The 14,655-nt window shown below is 38.3% G+C and overlaps 1 protein-coding gene across 1 annotated transcript; it reads right to left on the reverse strand.

Annotated features, from left to right (window-relative positions):
- Window positions 1-680: 680 nt before the first annotated feature.
- Window positions 681-14,413, reverse strand: LOC119726271 (2-oxoglutarate and iron-dependent oxygenase domain-containing protein 2-like). Its single transcript, XM_038197902.1, has 7 exons — window positions 14,215-14,413; window positions 13,232-13,285; window positions 4,233-4,343; window positions 3,576-3,675; window positions 3,137-3,261; window positions 2,700-2,957; window positions 681-1,709 (listed from the first exon to the last, which is right to left on the reverse strand). Exons 1-7 carry the CDS (start codon window positions 14,329-14,331, stop codon window positions 1,446-1,448), a joined length of 1,029 nt encoding a protein of 342 aa, XP_038053830.1. The 5' UTR covers window positions 14,332-14,413; the 3' UTR covers window positions 681-1,445.
- Between the last annotated feature and the right edge of the window lie 242 nt (window positions 14,414-14,655).

Below are 14,655 nucleotides of genomic sequence, written 5' to 3' on the forward strand. Positions count from 1 at the left end.
CATGCGGAAACTCAACATATATTTTGTGTTTTTAAGAAATGTAAACCAGGAAAAAAAACCTGACTTTCTGCTCAACCCAAAGGCCCATCCTATTGCCCTCAGACTGATGACTGACTGAGTCACAGAGTACAGTCGATTCTCGTTAGTACAAACTCTGTTAATACAAATTCTGGTTATTAAACATAAAGCCTTGATCCAGACTGTGCATTCATGTGCGCAATGAATGGGGCTGTTATTCCTACTATGTTGAATATGCAATCGTCTTCTCTAGATTAACACGTTAACATTGTTTTCTCCAAACAGGCAGCAGTACAAGTTCGCCACATCAAAGTCGACGTGTCAGGACACCAGACTAGTCTGCATGTGTCTGGGTATCTGGCACCATCTGCGTCACCACTACGCCAAGAGGAAAGAGACATGACATTTATATATATAATTATAAATATTCTGGGTTCAAAGGTTGGGTGCATAGTACTTGTGTTTAAGTTTCCAAATTCTTTTATTCTATGTTGTTTTCACTGTCGCTGTATTGTCAAAATCTATTTGAATTCAGTAAAAAAAAATCAGGTTCAAATTTCCTAGGCTGAAATACAACAGTTTTACCGCAGCTAAACAACACATTCCAGGTATTATGCAAAGTAAATCAGAAAACCTATACAAAACATTTAGGGAAAATACTGTTAAGTATTTCATATTGTTTTATTTAAAATATAATTTAGATTTCACACAATAAACATATGTTTGTATAAGATCTTTTGGGTATTTGTTTTTCTGCTGTTATTTTGTACAAAATCCCACAAAATTAAAAGCAGTTTGTTTTATTTACTGATAAATAAGTGACGCTATCTGTTGATTCAAATAAAACTTAATCATTTCATCAAGAAAGCAATGTTCAAAGCTGTCCATATTTATGTTTAATTTGTATTTCAGAAAACAGTCTCCAACTTTCCACTTCGTCCAATGTTCATGGTGGCTGTTGATCCATTGTCACAGTACAAATCACCAAGAGCAATTTAATTTCTCTTTACTTTTTTTCCTTTTTTTATTTAATTGATTCTAATTCTGTCCAGGACTCATGCCTCAAATGACTCCATAATGCCTGGCCCGAAAAGGTTAAAAACTTCAATAAAATCAACAAATAAACAAAAGCTTTGAAGCGTCAGTGCAAGATCATTAACAGTTGTACTTGTTCTCTTGAAGGTACATGTATATGATCACTTGCATTTATCCTGAAAGTTAACTTGTGTCCTTAAGCAAGACACACTTAACCATTATTGCTTCGTCCTTTGGATGGGACATGAAGCCGTAGGTCCCGTGCGTTGTATAAAGCACATAAAACAACCCAGTAACATATATCACTAAAAGAGAAGTGGTTCGCCCCGGTGTTCTGGCAGTGCATTTATCTTCAGCCATGAAGTCTGTACTGGTAAGGAAGACGAAGAAGATCACAAAGTATTGCATACATTGACCATTTCCTCTTCTTCCTTCGTGAACCCATCCCCAAAACCGACTGTCTCCACCAACTGTGGTCTCTGGTCGCACATCGGACAGCGCTTATTCCTGACCCTTGACGACCTCATCCACACAATCAGATTGTAGCGTTCACCGGTCCCGATAGGAAGGGCACCGTGCATGTGTTGACCTCTGTGCAGGAGGGCGAAGGTTGGCTTGTGAGTGTACTCTGTGCACGTTGTCTCGTGCAAAGGTACCTTTTATGAAACAAGAAAGTGGTATCAGGTTTTTACCAATCAATCTTTAACACATTACCTTTTAGAGCTGTAGTCCGGTCGATCACAAGTCATATCACAAGTCATCACAAACCACATGTCAACCACGCGTCAATTACCAGCTATTCAAAAGCCAGTTCAAATCGTTTGAATCACAAGTTAAATAATATTAGTAACTGTCAAACCACAAGTTGATTACAAGTTATCAGGGCTGTGGTTGATGACAAGTTTGAATAAAAAAATATCACAAGTCAGATCACAAGACAATCACAAATCAAATCAAAAGTCACAAGTCCTAGTCCTAAATGGAAGCCATAGTCATAAGTAACGGGGGTGAACACTGACAGAGCCATGCTGTTTACTGAAGTTAATTTGAACTTGTGACTTGACCAAAGGCTCATCAGGGACTTGTAATTGACTTGAGGACTAGTAATTACCTGTGAAGTCTTAACTGTGATTGACTTGTGAGGACTTAACTGTGATTGATTTGTGAGGACTTAACTGTGATTGACTTGTAACTGTGATTGATTTGTGAGAACTTAACTGTGATTGACTTGTGAGGACTTAATTGTGATTGACTTGTGAGGACATATCGAGACTTGTAATTGACTTGTGAGGACTTGTAATTGACATGAGGACTAGAAATTGACTTGTGAGGACTTAACTGTGATTGACTTGTGAGGACTTTTGAGAGCTAATTGCAATTGACCTCCGAGGACAATTGACTCGAGAGGAGTTGTGATTGACTTGTGACTGATTTATGAGGACTTGAGATTGATTTGTGATTGCCTTAATGTGTGCATTTGACTTGTGTCTGACTTGTGAGGACTTGTGATGACTTAAATTGTGATTCACTTGTGAGGACTCGACTACAAATTTTGGATTTACCTCTGTGCATATCCCCAAAATGTTCATGAATAGTACCCTCAAGTGGTCTAGAAAGTGAACTAACATTTAGACCGGTACACTCACCCATCTCATGTCACCAAAGTACAATGACCCCTCCGTGAACTCCTTCCCCAGTGACACATTGAGGGTCACCTCTGCGTTGTCATAGTGATACGCCAGCGACAGATCCTCGTCCACTTTGTACTTGACGACGAAGGCCTTGTGCGTGTCAAGCAAAGCGCCCCCACAGTCCGGAAACAGGAGTCGTGTGATTGGGGTCACGTAGTCGCGGACCAAAGGGGTCACAAACCGGTCGTTAAAGCCTAGTTCATTCAGTAAAACCTGCAAGAATACAAAGGATTCACAACCTTTAGTCTGCTTTCAATTAAGAAGTTACAACAGGGGGATCAAATGAGATTCGAATCCAGCTCATTGCTATAGTGATTCGTCCTTGTATTTTATGAGAGAACCATCAAGTGGCTATATTTGCATTTTATGATCGAGGCTGACATCTTTCTCACCCCATAGTTGTTCATGGTGTTGGGTCGTCCCTTGGGTAGGTCCGTGCTCTCAAAATGGCAAATCTCTTGGATGAAATCTCGGCAGAATTGGTGAGTGAAGATAGGAAACGAAAACACTTTCTCAGCTGTAAACAAAACCACACACAAAATCAGAAAAGAGGACACTTCAACTTACTCTATATTTGGATGAAAAGACTTCTTTTACTATGTAGCTTTTATTTAATCACAAGTGAATCACAAGATTTTCACAAGTTAATCACAACTCAATCACAAGTCAATCACAAGTCAAACACGAGTCCATCACATGTCACTCATCTGTCTAAAATTAAAACAAAAAATAAGATATTCAAATGAACTGTGACAAAAGTATACATGCATAATGTCTAAATTAATTTCCCCATCCCCAAACTAAAGTCTTTACTTTTAGCATTACTGTTACCATTTTCTTGATGTAACTTTGTCATCAATCCTGCCACATCGGATGCGTCTTTTTTGGAATATTCCACGAGGCTGAGGAACTCGGATGAAAAATAACTTCTCTATCAAATAGAAAATACAGGAGAAAAGAACATTACTTAATAAAAGTACATTTCTAGTCCGTTTTGCCTTCCTTTTAAACAGAGAAATAAGTCATATAGGTTCAGTTTTATAGGGACAAAGCACCTGTTTGACAAATGAAATTCTACCACAATATTATTAATGTTCCCCAAAGTATGTTATTGAAACCACAAAATGTTTTTGACATTTTTAGCTAGTTTTACAAACAAAAGTTTTGAAAGGCTTAATTATGATCCACAATTGTATGAAAAGAAACAAACCCCATCTTACAATTAAAGTTACTAAATCTCCAGAGAAAAAGGTTCTCTTACGAAAGTAAATTTTAAGAAATATCTGAATCAAAAATGTCTTGTGGACAAATGTTTTTACCAATTACTCTCTCATATATAAAGTAATTCAGCCTTGAGCAAAAACCGAGGTGCCGCTGTGGTCGCCCGCAAGTTGCATGTGCCCATGTTCCTTCAACTAAAGTATATAGTATAGCACCTCAAATAGCTGACTGTGCCACCTCCAATAAGGTGCCTATATACTCAATTACCTGTAAGGTATAAATGTGTGGGTGCACGGGCGTATAGCTGGCTGCAATGAGCTCTCGTCGTTCTAAACTGTCATCTCCTAATCGTTTTCTTCTCCCAACCTCTGCTCTCACCTGGATTGTAATAATAAACTGACTTAATTTTGTAACAATATGTCACAGAAATACAAACCAAACAAGTCAATGTGGTTGGGGGAAAATTTTGATAAACTTTGTACATCTTGATGCCTTCTGATGCATTCTAGTGCATTAGTAGGAATGGTACATGTATACATGGTATCTGTTTTTGTTTTTAGGGAAATTCTTGGGATGGGGTGTTTAAGACTCGATCCACCCCACCCCATTTGTGTATCCACAAGCAAGACACATTGTAAGCATGTTATTCCATCTCACAGTTTATTATGACACTGTTGAATTTCCATCACGCGTACGTTTGACTGGATGAGGTATATTCTTAATTAAGATTTGATAGCCTTTCACTTTTGGTAATTAATTGCACGAATATTGCCTCTGCAAACAAGGTCAAATACAGAGTGGCAGGCTACTTGCATATATTGATGTCGCCCGCGAATCTCTTATTAATACCAAACCATCTTCAAAGTTAATGAAACAAACACAGCAATGACTTCAGACAGATTTAATGCACCTTGGTAACCACGTGTCAATTCTCATTATATGAGACGTTTCGCGGTCAGGAGTCAAATTTACTGGCTTTCTCCTGTCACCGATTGGCACTGTAAGCAGAAGCGAGTGACAGTGAAACAATAGAAAGAGGTCCTGCGTGTTTTGATATCTTCCTTCGTGAAATTATGAGAAAATATCAGAGTTGGTGTGCTGATGCTCTTCAAGATGAGTCGACTTGACGTGCAGTCCGATCATTTCACCACTAGACACCAGTCGGGTGAGATGTGAGAGGTGATGGTGTCTAAACGGTTCATCTTTGGCTTGATAAGCCTTCATCTGATGATGGGTTGCACTGGTGGTAACGAGATGTGTAAGGCCTCCATTGGGCATGGATGGGCGTGTCCTCCTACTTGGTACCAGTGGGGACGCAAATGCTACAAAGCCATCACCGAGCCTCTTACATGGTTTGAGGCAAAGGATGAGTGCATCAAGATGGGAAGTGTCTTGGTCGTGCCACAGTCTCAGGAGGAAACTGATTTCCTCATGCATCTACAGCAATCCAAGTTTTGGATCAATTGCAACGATCTGGATGAAGCAGGTTTGTTGTAATGTTAAGTTCGGATTCTATTTCAGAAATGAGCAAAACCTGTTTCATGTTGACGATCAGAGCTAAAATCAAATCACAAGTAAGGTCACACACGATGGACCAAAAAACAAAGGAATGCAGTGCAGTTAACATGTGTGTGAATAACTTGTCATGAGTTGAGACTGGATGACATGATTGAATTGGGAGAAGACTGGATAAACATTCAAACAAATACAAAATTGATTTCTTTTAACATTCAGTTTTATTTCCACTGTTGTATTCATGTATTGTACTGCCTTTGATCCACAGGAACTTGGAAGTGTCAGGATGGTACGGAGGAGGTGGAGTACCGGAATTGGTCGCCAAGGCAACCTAACAACTTTGGTGATGAGCACTGCGCTGAGGTAGCGGAAGATGGGAAATGGAACGATAACCAGTGTGATGAGCTACGCTCTGCAACATGCATCCAACCTGCACCACAGCTGCACTTTTAAAATCCACAATGAACATACATTGGCCTGATGTGGATTCGAACCTGTAACCACTGGAACTAAAACTCGTTCTGACCACATCTTGCCTTGTTCGAGGAACTGAGAGGAAAGTAACTTTTTAACTGAAAATTTCAAAACCTTGTAATTTTTCTTTAAGGAATCCACTTACATCATAAGTTTACAATGTGACAATTTTAAACTGTGACATGAATTAAAAATATTTAAAGAAGCTGAGAGGCTGCATTGTCAAATTGTTTGCTTTGAAAACCGATTGACAAGTTTTTCATTTGAAAAAAAAACCCTTTAAAATACTTAATATAAACTTTAGCTTAGAAAACCATCATGCTAAAACAATACATTTGTCAAGATGATGGAATGACGTGAAATGTCCTTACGTAAAAATAAGAGAAAGAAAATCCTTTTTCTCCTTTTGTTTGGACAAAAGTTTTCTCAAAATGGGTACGTTATGTATATAAGCTACCTGAGAAAATAAATGTTTAAAAAAAAAAGTAAAAACGTGTTGTTTTGGGTTGAAATTACAGTGTTTCAGACAACCTGAATATACATGTACCCGTATGTATGGAAATAAATATGGTGTTGATGTTTTTAGTTACAAACACGCCTCAAGTTACTTGGGAATGTATCTGTTTTGCACTTTTGATCACCATCAATGCAAACCTGAGATTTACACAGTATTTTCAAGTGTTTTAATCATGTCATCATGATGGCTGATATTTTTTTAATTTTCTTTTATGTCAAAATATAATATGTAGTAAAATGGAGACTGTATTTGTAAGCTGCTACAGTTACATTAGAATTATTGTCAACAGACTTCAGTGTAACAATTCTGTCTGTAAATTTATCAATAAAATTTCCGCACTCTGCGATGTGCATGCACAGGCGTACCGGAATATCTGGCTGCAATGAGCTCTCGTCTTTCTAAACTGTCATGACCAAACCGTCTCTCAACCACGTACCGCCCTCACCTTGATGTAAAGAAAATGACTACAATGTATATTATCAAACTTAGCTTGCATCAGTTTGGGGAGAGGAGAAAGGGTACCTGAAAGACAAATCAGGCAAGTGATCTATCTGGGTCGGGGCAAATGTTTGATCTGTGGAAACTTTGTACATCTTTGTACATCTGCTTAGAACTAGGAATTACTGGCCATGTTTTCTCTATTCTGAGGGAAATATATTTGAGTGGGGGGGGGGATTAAGTCTCCTACTAGCCCCATTTGTAGATCCCCACGCAATTCACATTGTGATAATGTTATTCCATCTCACGGCTTATGAAACTCCATGGTCTGGTTTTGGGTTCTACCATTTTTGACTGGCTTGGATATGATAAAATTTCACTTTTGGCGTACAATTGCACAAGTATTGCCTCTGATAACAACGTTCAATGCAGCGTGGCCTACTTGCATATCGATGTCTTGATTGGATCCCTTGTAAATGCCATGTCATTTCAAGTTAATGCAACAATCTGCAACAACTCATGAAAGATTGGATGCATCTTGGTAAACACGTGTCAATTCTCATTATTTGAGACGTTTTGCGGTCACAAACGCGGGATCAGGATTCAAATAATTAGTTTCCTCCAGTCACTTATCGACACACTAAGCAGAAGTGAGTGACAGTGATACAATAGATAGATGTCCAGCTTGTTTTGATATCTTCCAGTGATATTAAAAGAAAATATCAGAGTTGGTGTGCTGATGCTCTTCAAGATGAGTCGACTTGACGTGCAGTCCGATCATTTCACCACTAGACACCGGTCGGGTGAGATGTGAGAGATGATGGTGTCTCAACGGTTCATCTTTGGCTTGATAAGCCTTCATCTGATGAGAGGTTGCACAGGTAACGAGATGTGTAAGGCATCCATGGGTGGCCATAGAGGAGCGTGTCCTCCTACTTGGTACCAATGGGGTGGCAAATGCTACAAAACCATCACCGAGAGCCTGACATGGTCTGAGGCAAAGGATGAGTGCATCAAGATGGGAAGTGTCTTGGTCGTGCCACAGTCTTGGGAGGAAACTGATTTCCTTGTGCGTCTACTACCAACTCGGTTTTGGATCAATTGCAATGATCTTGAGGAAGAAGGTTGGTTGAAATTTAAATAAACAAACAATATCCAACAAAATTAATTCAAGAGCATTGTGAATTGTTTGTTCTGAAGAGTCAATGTTTGATAATTCCCATTACCGAATGCCGTGTTTCTTTGTCCTCGTATCGTTTCTGACAGGTATTTGGAAGTGTCAGGATGGTACCAATAAGGTGGAGTACAGAAATTGGTCGCCAGGGGAGCCTAATAACATGATAGGTAAAGAGCACTGCGCTGTGGCATCGCCAAATGAGAAATGGAATGACATTCCATGTAATTGGCAATATTCTGCGATATGCATCGGACCTGCACCACAACTGCACTTTTAAAGATCCACTATAAACAATAATGAACGATTGTCATCATGAGGTGAAAGGCAATCAATTCCAGAATACATGTACATAGCTGTGCATTGTGATTGCTGCCTGATATGTGTCATTCATCAAGGTCTCAATCGCTTCACAAATAACAGTCATTGTAAGGAGTATACATCTTAGTACTCTCAACAGGATTCGAACCCGCTGCCACAAGAACTAAAACTCATTCAGACCACTCTGCTCTGCCCTGTTCACAGGACTGTGAAATGATGAACAGAGTGACTGTCAATCACGGTAATCGAACCCGTAACCATAAGAAGCTTGCACACATCGTGACCACACTACCGAACATTCCCAAGATAAGTTGAGGCTCAAGACTCTATTCAAACAATTAAATACAATAATTACAATGAAAAGCAATGTGCAAAGTATTAAGGATACACCTTATGTGTGGTTTTGAGCAGATCTTAACCCCCCCCCCAAAAAAAAAAATACTGAATTTTTTTTGTCTTAAGAATAGCTGCATTTTGCTTTAGAAGTTGATTACTTGATGTGCAGTCCGATCATTTCACCACTAGACACCAGCAGAGTGAGATATGAGAGATGATGGTGTCTCAACGGTTCATCTTTGGCTTGATAAGCCTTCATCTGATGAGAGGTTGAGCAGGTAACGAGATGTGTAAGGCTTCCATGGATGGCCGTAGAGGAGCGTGTCCTCTTACTTGGTACCAGTGGGGTGACAAATGCTACAAAACCATCACTGAGCGCTTGGCATGGTCTGAGGCAATGGATGAGTGCATCAAGATGGGAAATGTCTTGGTCGTGCCACAGTCTCGGGAAGAAATTGATTTCCTTTTGCGTCTACTGCCAACTCGGTTTTGGATCAATTGCAATGATCTTGAGGAAGAAGGTTGGTTGAAATGTATATTTCGGATTTTATATCAGGAAGATGAAACGTTACTTCAACAAACAAAAAACATTATGTATTGGTTCTGGTAAAGATCCTGTCTGTCAGTTTCCACGTCTAGGTTTATTAGGCCACAGGGTGTGTCAAAAAAAGCGGAACCCAAACTCCAAAAAATATATTTCATATTTAAAAAATATATGTAGCACCTAACATAATAATGACTGGAAAGTCAATTTCGTAAGCTACTTTTTGATGAAAAAATTACTGAAATTGCTCAATCCGTTCAAAGAATATCACCCTAAAACCTGTTTCGTCCAAAAAACAACAACAGTTTTTTGTGTATTCTGACAGTTTGGAACAACAAAGAAAATGACACAGAATACTTGTTTCAACAACTGTCAATGACTGTAGTGGGCCCTACACAACATTTTCATTGACAACCCTGGTAAGGCAAACAAAATGTTTTATTAAACCCACGTTTTTTAAAAGACCGGCCTTCAAAAGGACTTTGTAAAATATTTTTAACTTTTAAACTGGGCTTTTATTGCTGGTGATGTTTGAAGACAATTGTGACGATGATTCTTGAAATCGCATTTTTGGACAAAAGAGGTTTTTGGGTCATTTTGTTTAAATGGTGACACTCCTTTGAACGGATTGAGCAATTTCAGTAATTTTTTCATGTAAAAGTAGCTTATAAAATTGGCTTTACAGTCATTATTATGTTTGGTGCTACATATTTTTTTTTAACATATGAAATTCTTTTTTTGTTGTTGATGAAATCATGTTATTGAATTTGTACAGTAAATATTTAAATTTCATAGGCATAGAAATGCGAAAATCAATTTACCACACACTTGAAGTAAACAGAATTGTCCATGATTAGATGGTGTAAAGACATAAAACAAGCACCGATGAACAAAAATGTGTTTCTGTGTGAGGCAATCTAATAAATTGGTATAAGTGAAAATGTTTTCAATATGCTTCAAATCATTATATGTTGGAATGTTTTACCATCAGGCAACCTTCATGTATGTCCCTTCCTTTCAAACATTTCAGAGAGATTTGGTAGAAATGAGTGGTACACACTCGGTCCAGTTACAACCCATGCACGCGTTTGTATTCAATAAGGTCAAATCTACAAGTTAATTAAGAAGCAGGAACCTCTGCATATTATTTAATGCATTTCGTAACCAATTCTCATTTGCGATGTCTCATTGTTATAAAAATGGGAGCAATTAAGAGCTGCAGTGGTTGTTATTATTACCTTTGATCAATACACTCCATCAGTTCATATTGCCATGATACAATTAAAGGCCGAGCTTCCAAAGTGTTTTGGTATCTTCGCTCTCCTAATTAAAAGAAAATATCAGCGACAGAACTCTTGTTCGCTATTGTTTTATGCAAACCGCAAGTCAATTCTATCGTGACTCTCGCCAATTTAAAGAAAATATCAGAGGCAGAACTCTTGTTCACTATTATTTAATGCAAAACGCAAGTAAATTCTCACATTTTGAGATATCTTTATTGTTACACAAATTGGAGCAGAAGTCACCATGGTTGTTTTTATTACCTCTTATCAATACACCAGTTCCTATATATTGTCCATGATACAAAGGCCGAGCTTCCAACATGCTTTGGTATCTTCAGTCACGTAATTAAAAGAAAATATTGCAAACCAGAGCTCTTTACGAAATGCAGTCTGATCATTTCACCGCTAGACACCACTCGGTTGAGACGTGAGAGATGATGGTGTCTAAACTGTTCATCTTTAGCTTGATAAGCCTTCATCTGATGATGGGTTGCACTGGTGGTAACGATATGTGTAAGGCCTCCATTGGGCATGGATGGGCGTGTCCTCCTACTTGGTACCAGTGGGGACACCAATGCAACAAAGCCATCACCGAGCGTCTCAATTGGTTTGAGGCAAGAGATGAGTGCATCAAGATGGGAAGTGTCTTGGTCGTGCCACAGTCTCAGGAGGAAACAGATTTCCTCATGCTTCTAGCACCAGGGACCAGGCTTTGGATCAACTGCAATGATCTTGAGACAGAAGGTTAGTTAAAATCCGAGGTTTGAGTTCTACCTATGTTTTTGAGATTTTTCTCTTTTTTGGCATAATTGTTTTTGTTTTAATACTAGTGAGTCTATCATCAGGAGATTAAAACACAGAATGTCGACTAATACATGCAAGAATGCTAAGAACGTCGTCTTGTCAATGCAACAAGAACAACTAAATGTTTGGAGATTCAACTTTTTGTGTATTTTTTGCATAGGTTTTACCTATAGATTCGCACATGAAAATTTCATAGAAAATATTGTGTCACTGTTGTAGGGTCGTGTCTTTATAATTGGAAAGGAATAACATGTTCTGTTCTTTTAAAGAATAATTGTTTAGCAAATTGACAAATCCACCTCTGTATTTAGTTATCATTGTAATTTCTTTTGACAGGTACTTGGAAGTGTCAGGATGGTACTGATGAGGTGGAGTACTGGAACTGGGCGGAAGGGGAACCTTCTAACTCATTGGGTGGAGAGCACTGCGCTGAGGTACTGGAAGTTGGGCAATGGAATGATCGTCTGTGTAATGTCCAAGGCTCTGCAATATGCATCCAACCTGCACCACAGCTGTAGATACGGCTTTATGATTGTCACCGTTAAGGTGAAAGGCAATCAATTTCAGAATACAGCTACACTCTGTGCATTGTGAATCCTGCCCGATATGTCATTCCTCAAGGTCTCAATCCCAGCATAGAACCAATAACGGTGATAGGGAGTATACATGTTTCGAGTACCCACTAAAACAGGATTCGAACCCGCTGCCACAATTCATTACAACCACTCTGCTCTGCTCACAGGACTCTGAAAAAACTGAACAGATTGACTGTGCCAATACAGGATTCGAACATGTAACCAGAAGACCACACAAACATCCTGAGCACACAACTAAACATTCCTACTCCAAGATGAGGCTCAAGACACATCCAAATAACCTCCACATAAACAATAAAACGGAACACTCACAATGCAATGGCTGTGTAAATTATCTGAGGAATGTGTGGTTTTCAGCATTTCTTCGAAATATGTTAAAACAATCAAAAGAATGATTACTTTCTAATTGAAATTAATTGGATTTCAATGTGAAACAGATTTATGTTCACTCGATGTAAATTAAGTGCTTTTATTCTGGTTAAATGTTCTCAATTTCATGGCTGTAGAGGCCTGATTAGCTGCTTGGTGATGAAGTAATTCTCTAACACTGACTTCAACTGTAATTCAGTTATGTTTGAAGATTATGATAACGAACTATTTTTTAAGGTGATATGTTTCTGGATGTAACACTTTTGTTTATTTGACAGCAGGATAGAAATTTGTCAACGAACAAATCTGCACAGAAAATGCCATCATGACATATAAAAACCTTTAAAAAGAAAAAAAAAGCTTGTCAACCAATGTACATGTAGGTACATCAAGTTACCGTGCATTTGAATTACGTATACAATTGGTATCATTACTGTATGTGTCAATCATTAAATATGTACAGGATGTATAAGATCTGATTACGTCGATGAAGTTTAAAGCGATATTATAGAAATATTGTGTAACAAATTTATTGGCAATTCGGTATTGAAATGTAATGTCTGCATTCTTAGCATAAATAAAATTTGAAGCAGTGTGAATGATCCTTGAGACGCTTTTAAAATTAAACTGTTGATATGAAATTATACTATACTGAAACTATGTATGTATTTATCCTTTTGACATATCAAGTCAGTTGTTCTTTCAACTAACTGTCCAACTTAGGAAGTTTGAGTGTTTTCCTCATCCGAACCTAGTTTTTTCTACTTGGGAGCTGAACCAAATCAAAGGTATACAGTCCTGTAAGGTATTTCATAATAATTTCATAATTTTGTTTTGTGATATTTGCAATGATGTTGTATATGAATTCCCTTTCAGATTTAATAAAATTTCTCACCTGTTGAAGAATCTCTTCCCAGTGTTCCTCGCTGCATCCTTTTCTTGTTAAAATCTGGAGAAGAAAAACCACAAACCATAAGGTGCAATTCCAGCATCACTAACATAACAAATCAGACCATTTTTAGTTCTTCAAGAGCTCAGTGAATAACCTGATAGTTTGACACATCCATTACGGTCAAGGAGTTTACAGACTAGGAGTTTTGGATCATTTTTCTGAATCATTATTTAGACATCATGCTTAATATTTTAATATGCTCTGTCCCAGACATTACATTTTTCCATAACACTGAATTTGCCCTTTGACAGTTTCCAGTCTACTCATTATCATAATCGATGTAGCATGCTTGGTAACGGAATCGCGCTGGGACCATCGAATGAATGCTGGGAACGTACGTACGTCCACATCGCGTTGTTCAAACACGAGTCAGAAATTTAATGTGTTCACTATCGCGAGGGAAGCTCTCAGAATTGAACGGGAAATTTAACTTTCATCCGACTCGTAAGCAATTTTTAGTACCTCAGGTGGCGTATTTAGTAATTTGGAGGCCTTTTGAGGTAAATCTGATGTTTTTGTTGGTCGATGTTGCTTTTTTTGGTCAACAGCAGAATAGTGTTGCGCGACGTTTTCTCATGGTTTCTGGAGAATCGCCACCAAAACCATCAAAAAATTTCATATTTTAGTCTTTGTTGTTCTGTTTGAAGTTGATTATAGCTTCATGAATGTCTGCTGCATGGTACGATGAGGTATGAATTATGGAATCTGGGTCGGGATAATATAGGGAAAATGGACCGTTTTTGTAATGCACTGGGGATGTACAGTCCAGGACTTCGGGATTCTTACGATCCGGTTCTTGAAACGTAGTTGTGCCTCCAGCTCTAATGCGGTAGGCATTAGAGCTGGAGTTATTCAAGCCAAGCTAAGTGTACATATTTGAACACTGTCCGGAAACTGGGCAAATCGAATCTAATTGAGTTACTCACCTTTTTCCAGTCTTTCTCAAACCGTCCGTCGTTGTGATACGTTACATGGAGATTGTACTCCTGTATGAAAATGTTGTTCGTCAGAAAACAATTACAAAAGTAATTCTTGCCTTCCATTTCGGAAATTGTGTCGAGTTTCCTGCGAAACGACCGCCCTTCGCTCAGCTTCGTTCGGTTGTTGACAAGAGTTCACGTGTTTGACCTTATGACGAGGTCACCTACTTAGACTCTTCCATTTGATGGCAGAACTTTTATGTACATTTTATGTCGAACTATTCGGTTATAAAAACCGAAATTGAAGCATTATGAATAATAAACAATTATAAAAGATATATAAACTGTATTGATAAATCTCATTGTGTATTTAAAATGCACTGAAGCGTAAAAATCGAAAAACCGCCTGCAATATTTGTATGAACTTCCCCTCTAAAAAAATGGAGA

The sequence above is a fragment of the Patiria miniata genome, unplaced genomic scaffold, assembly GCF_015706575.1.
Source record: "Patiria miniata isolate m_02_andy unplaced genomic scaffold, ASM1570657v1 HiC_scaffold_2, whole genome shotgun sequence".
Lineage (NCBI taxonomy): Eukaryota > Metazoa > Echinodermata > Asteroidea > Valvatida > Asterinidae > Patiria > Patiria miniata.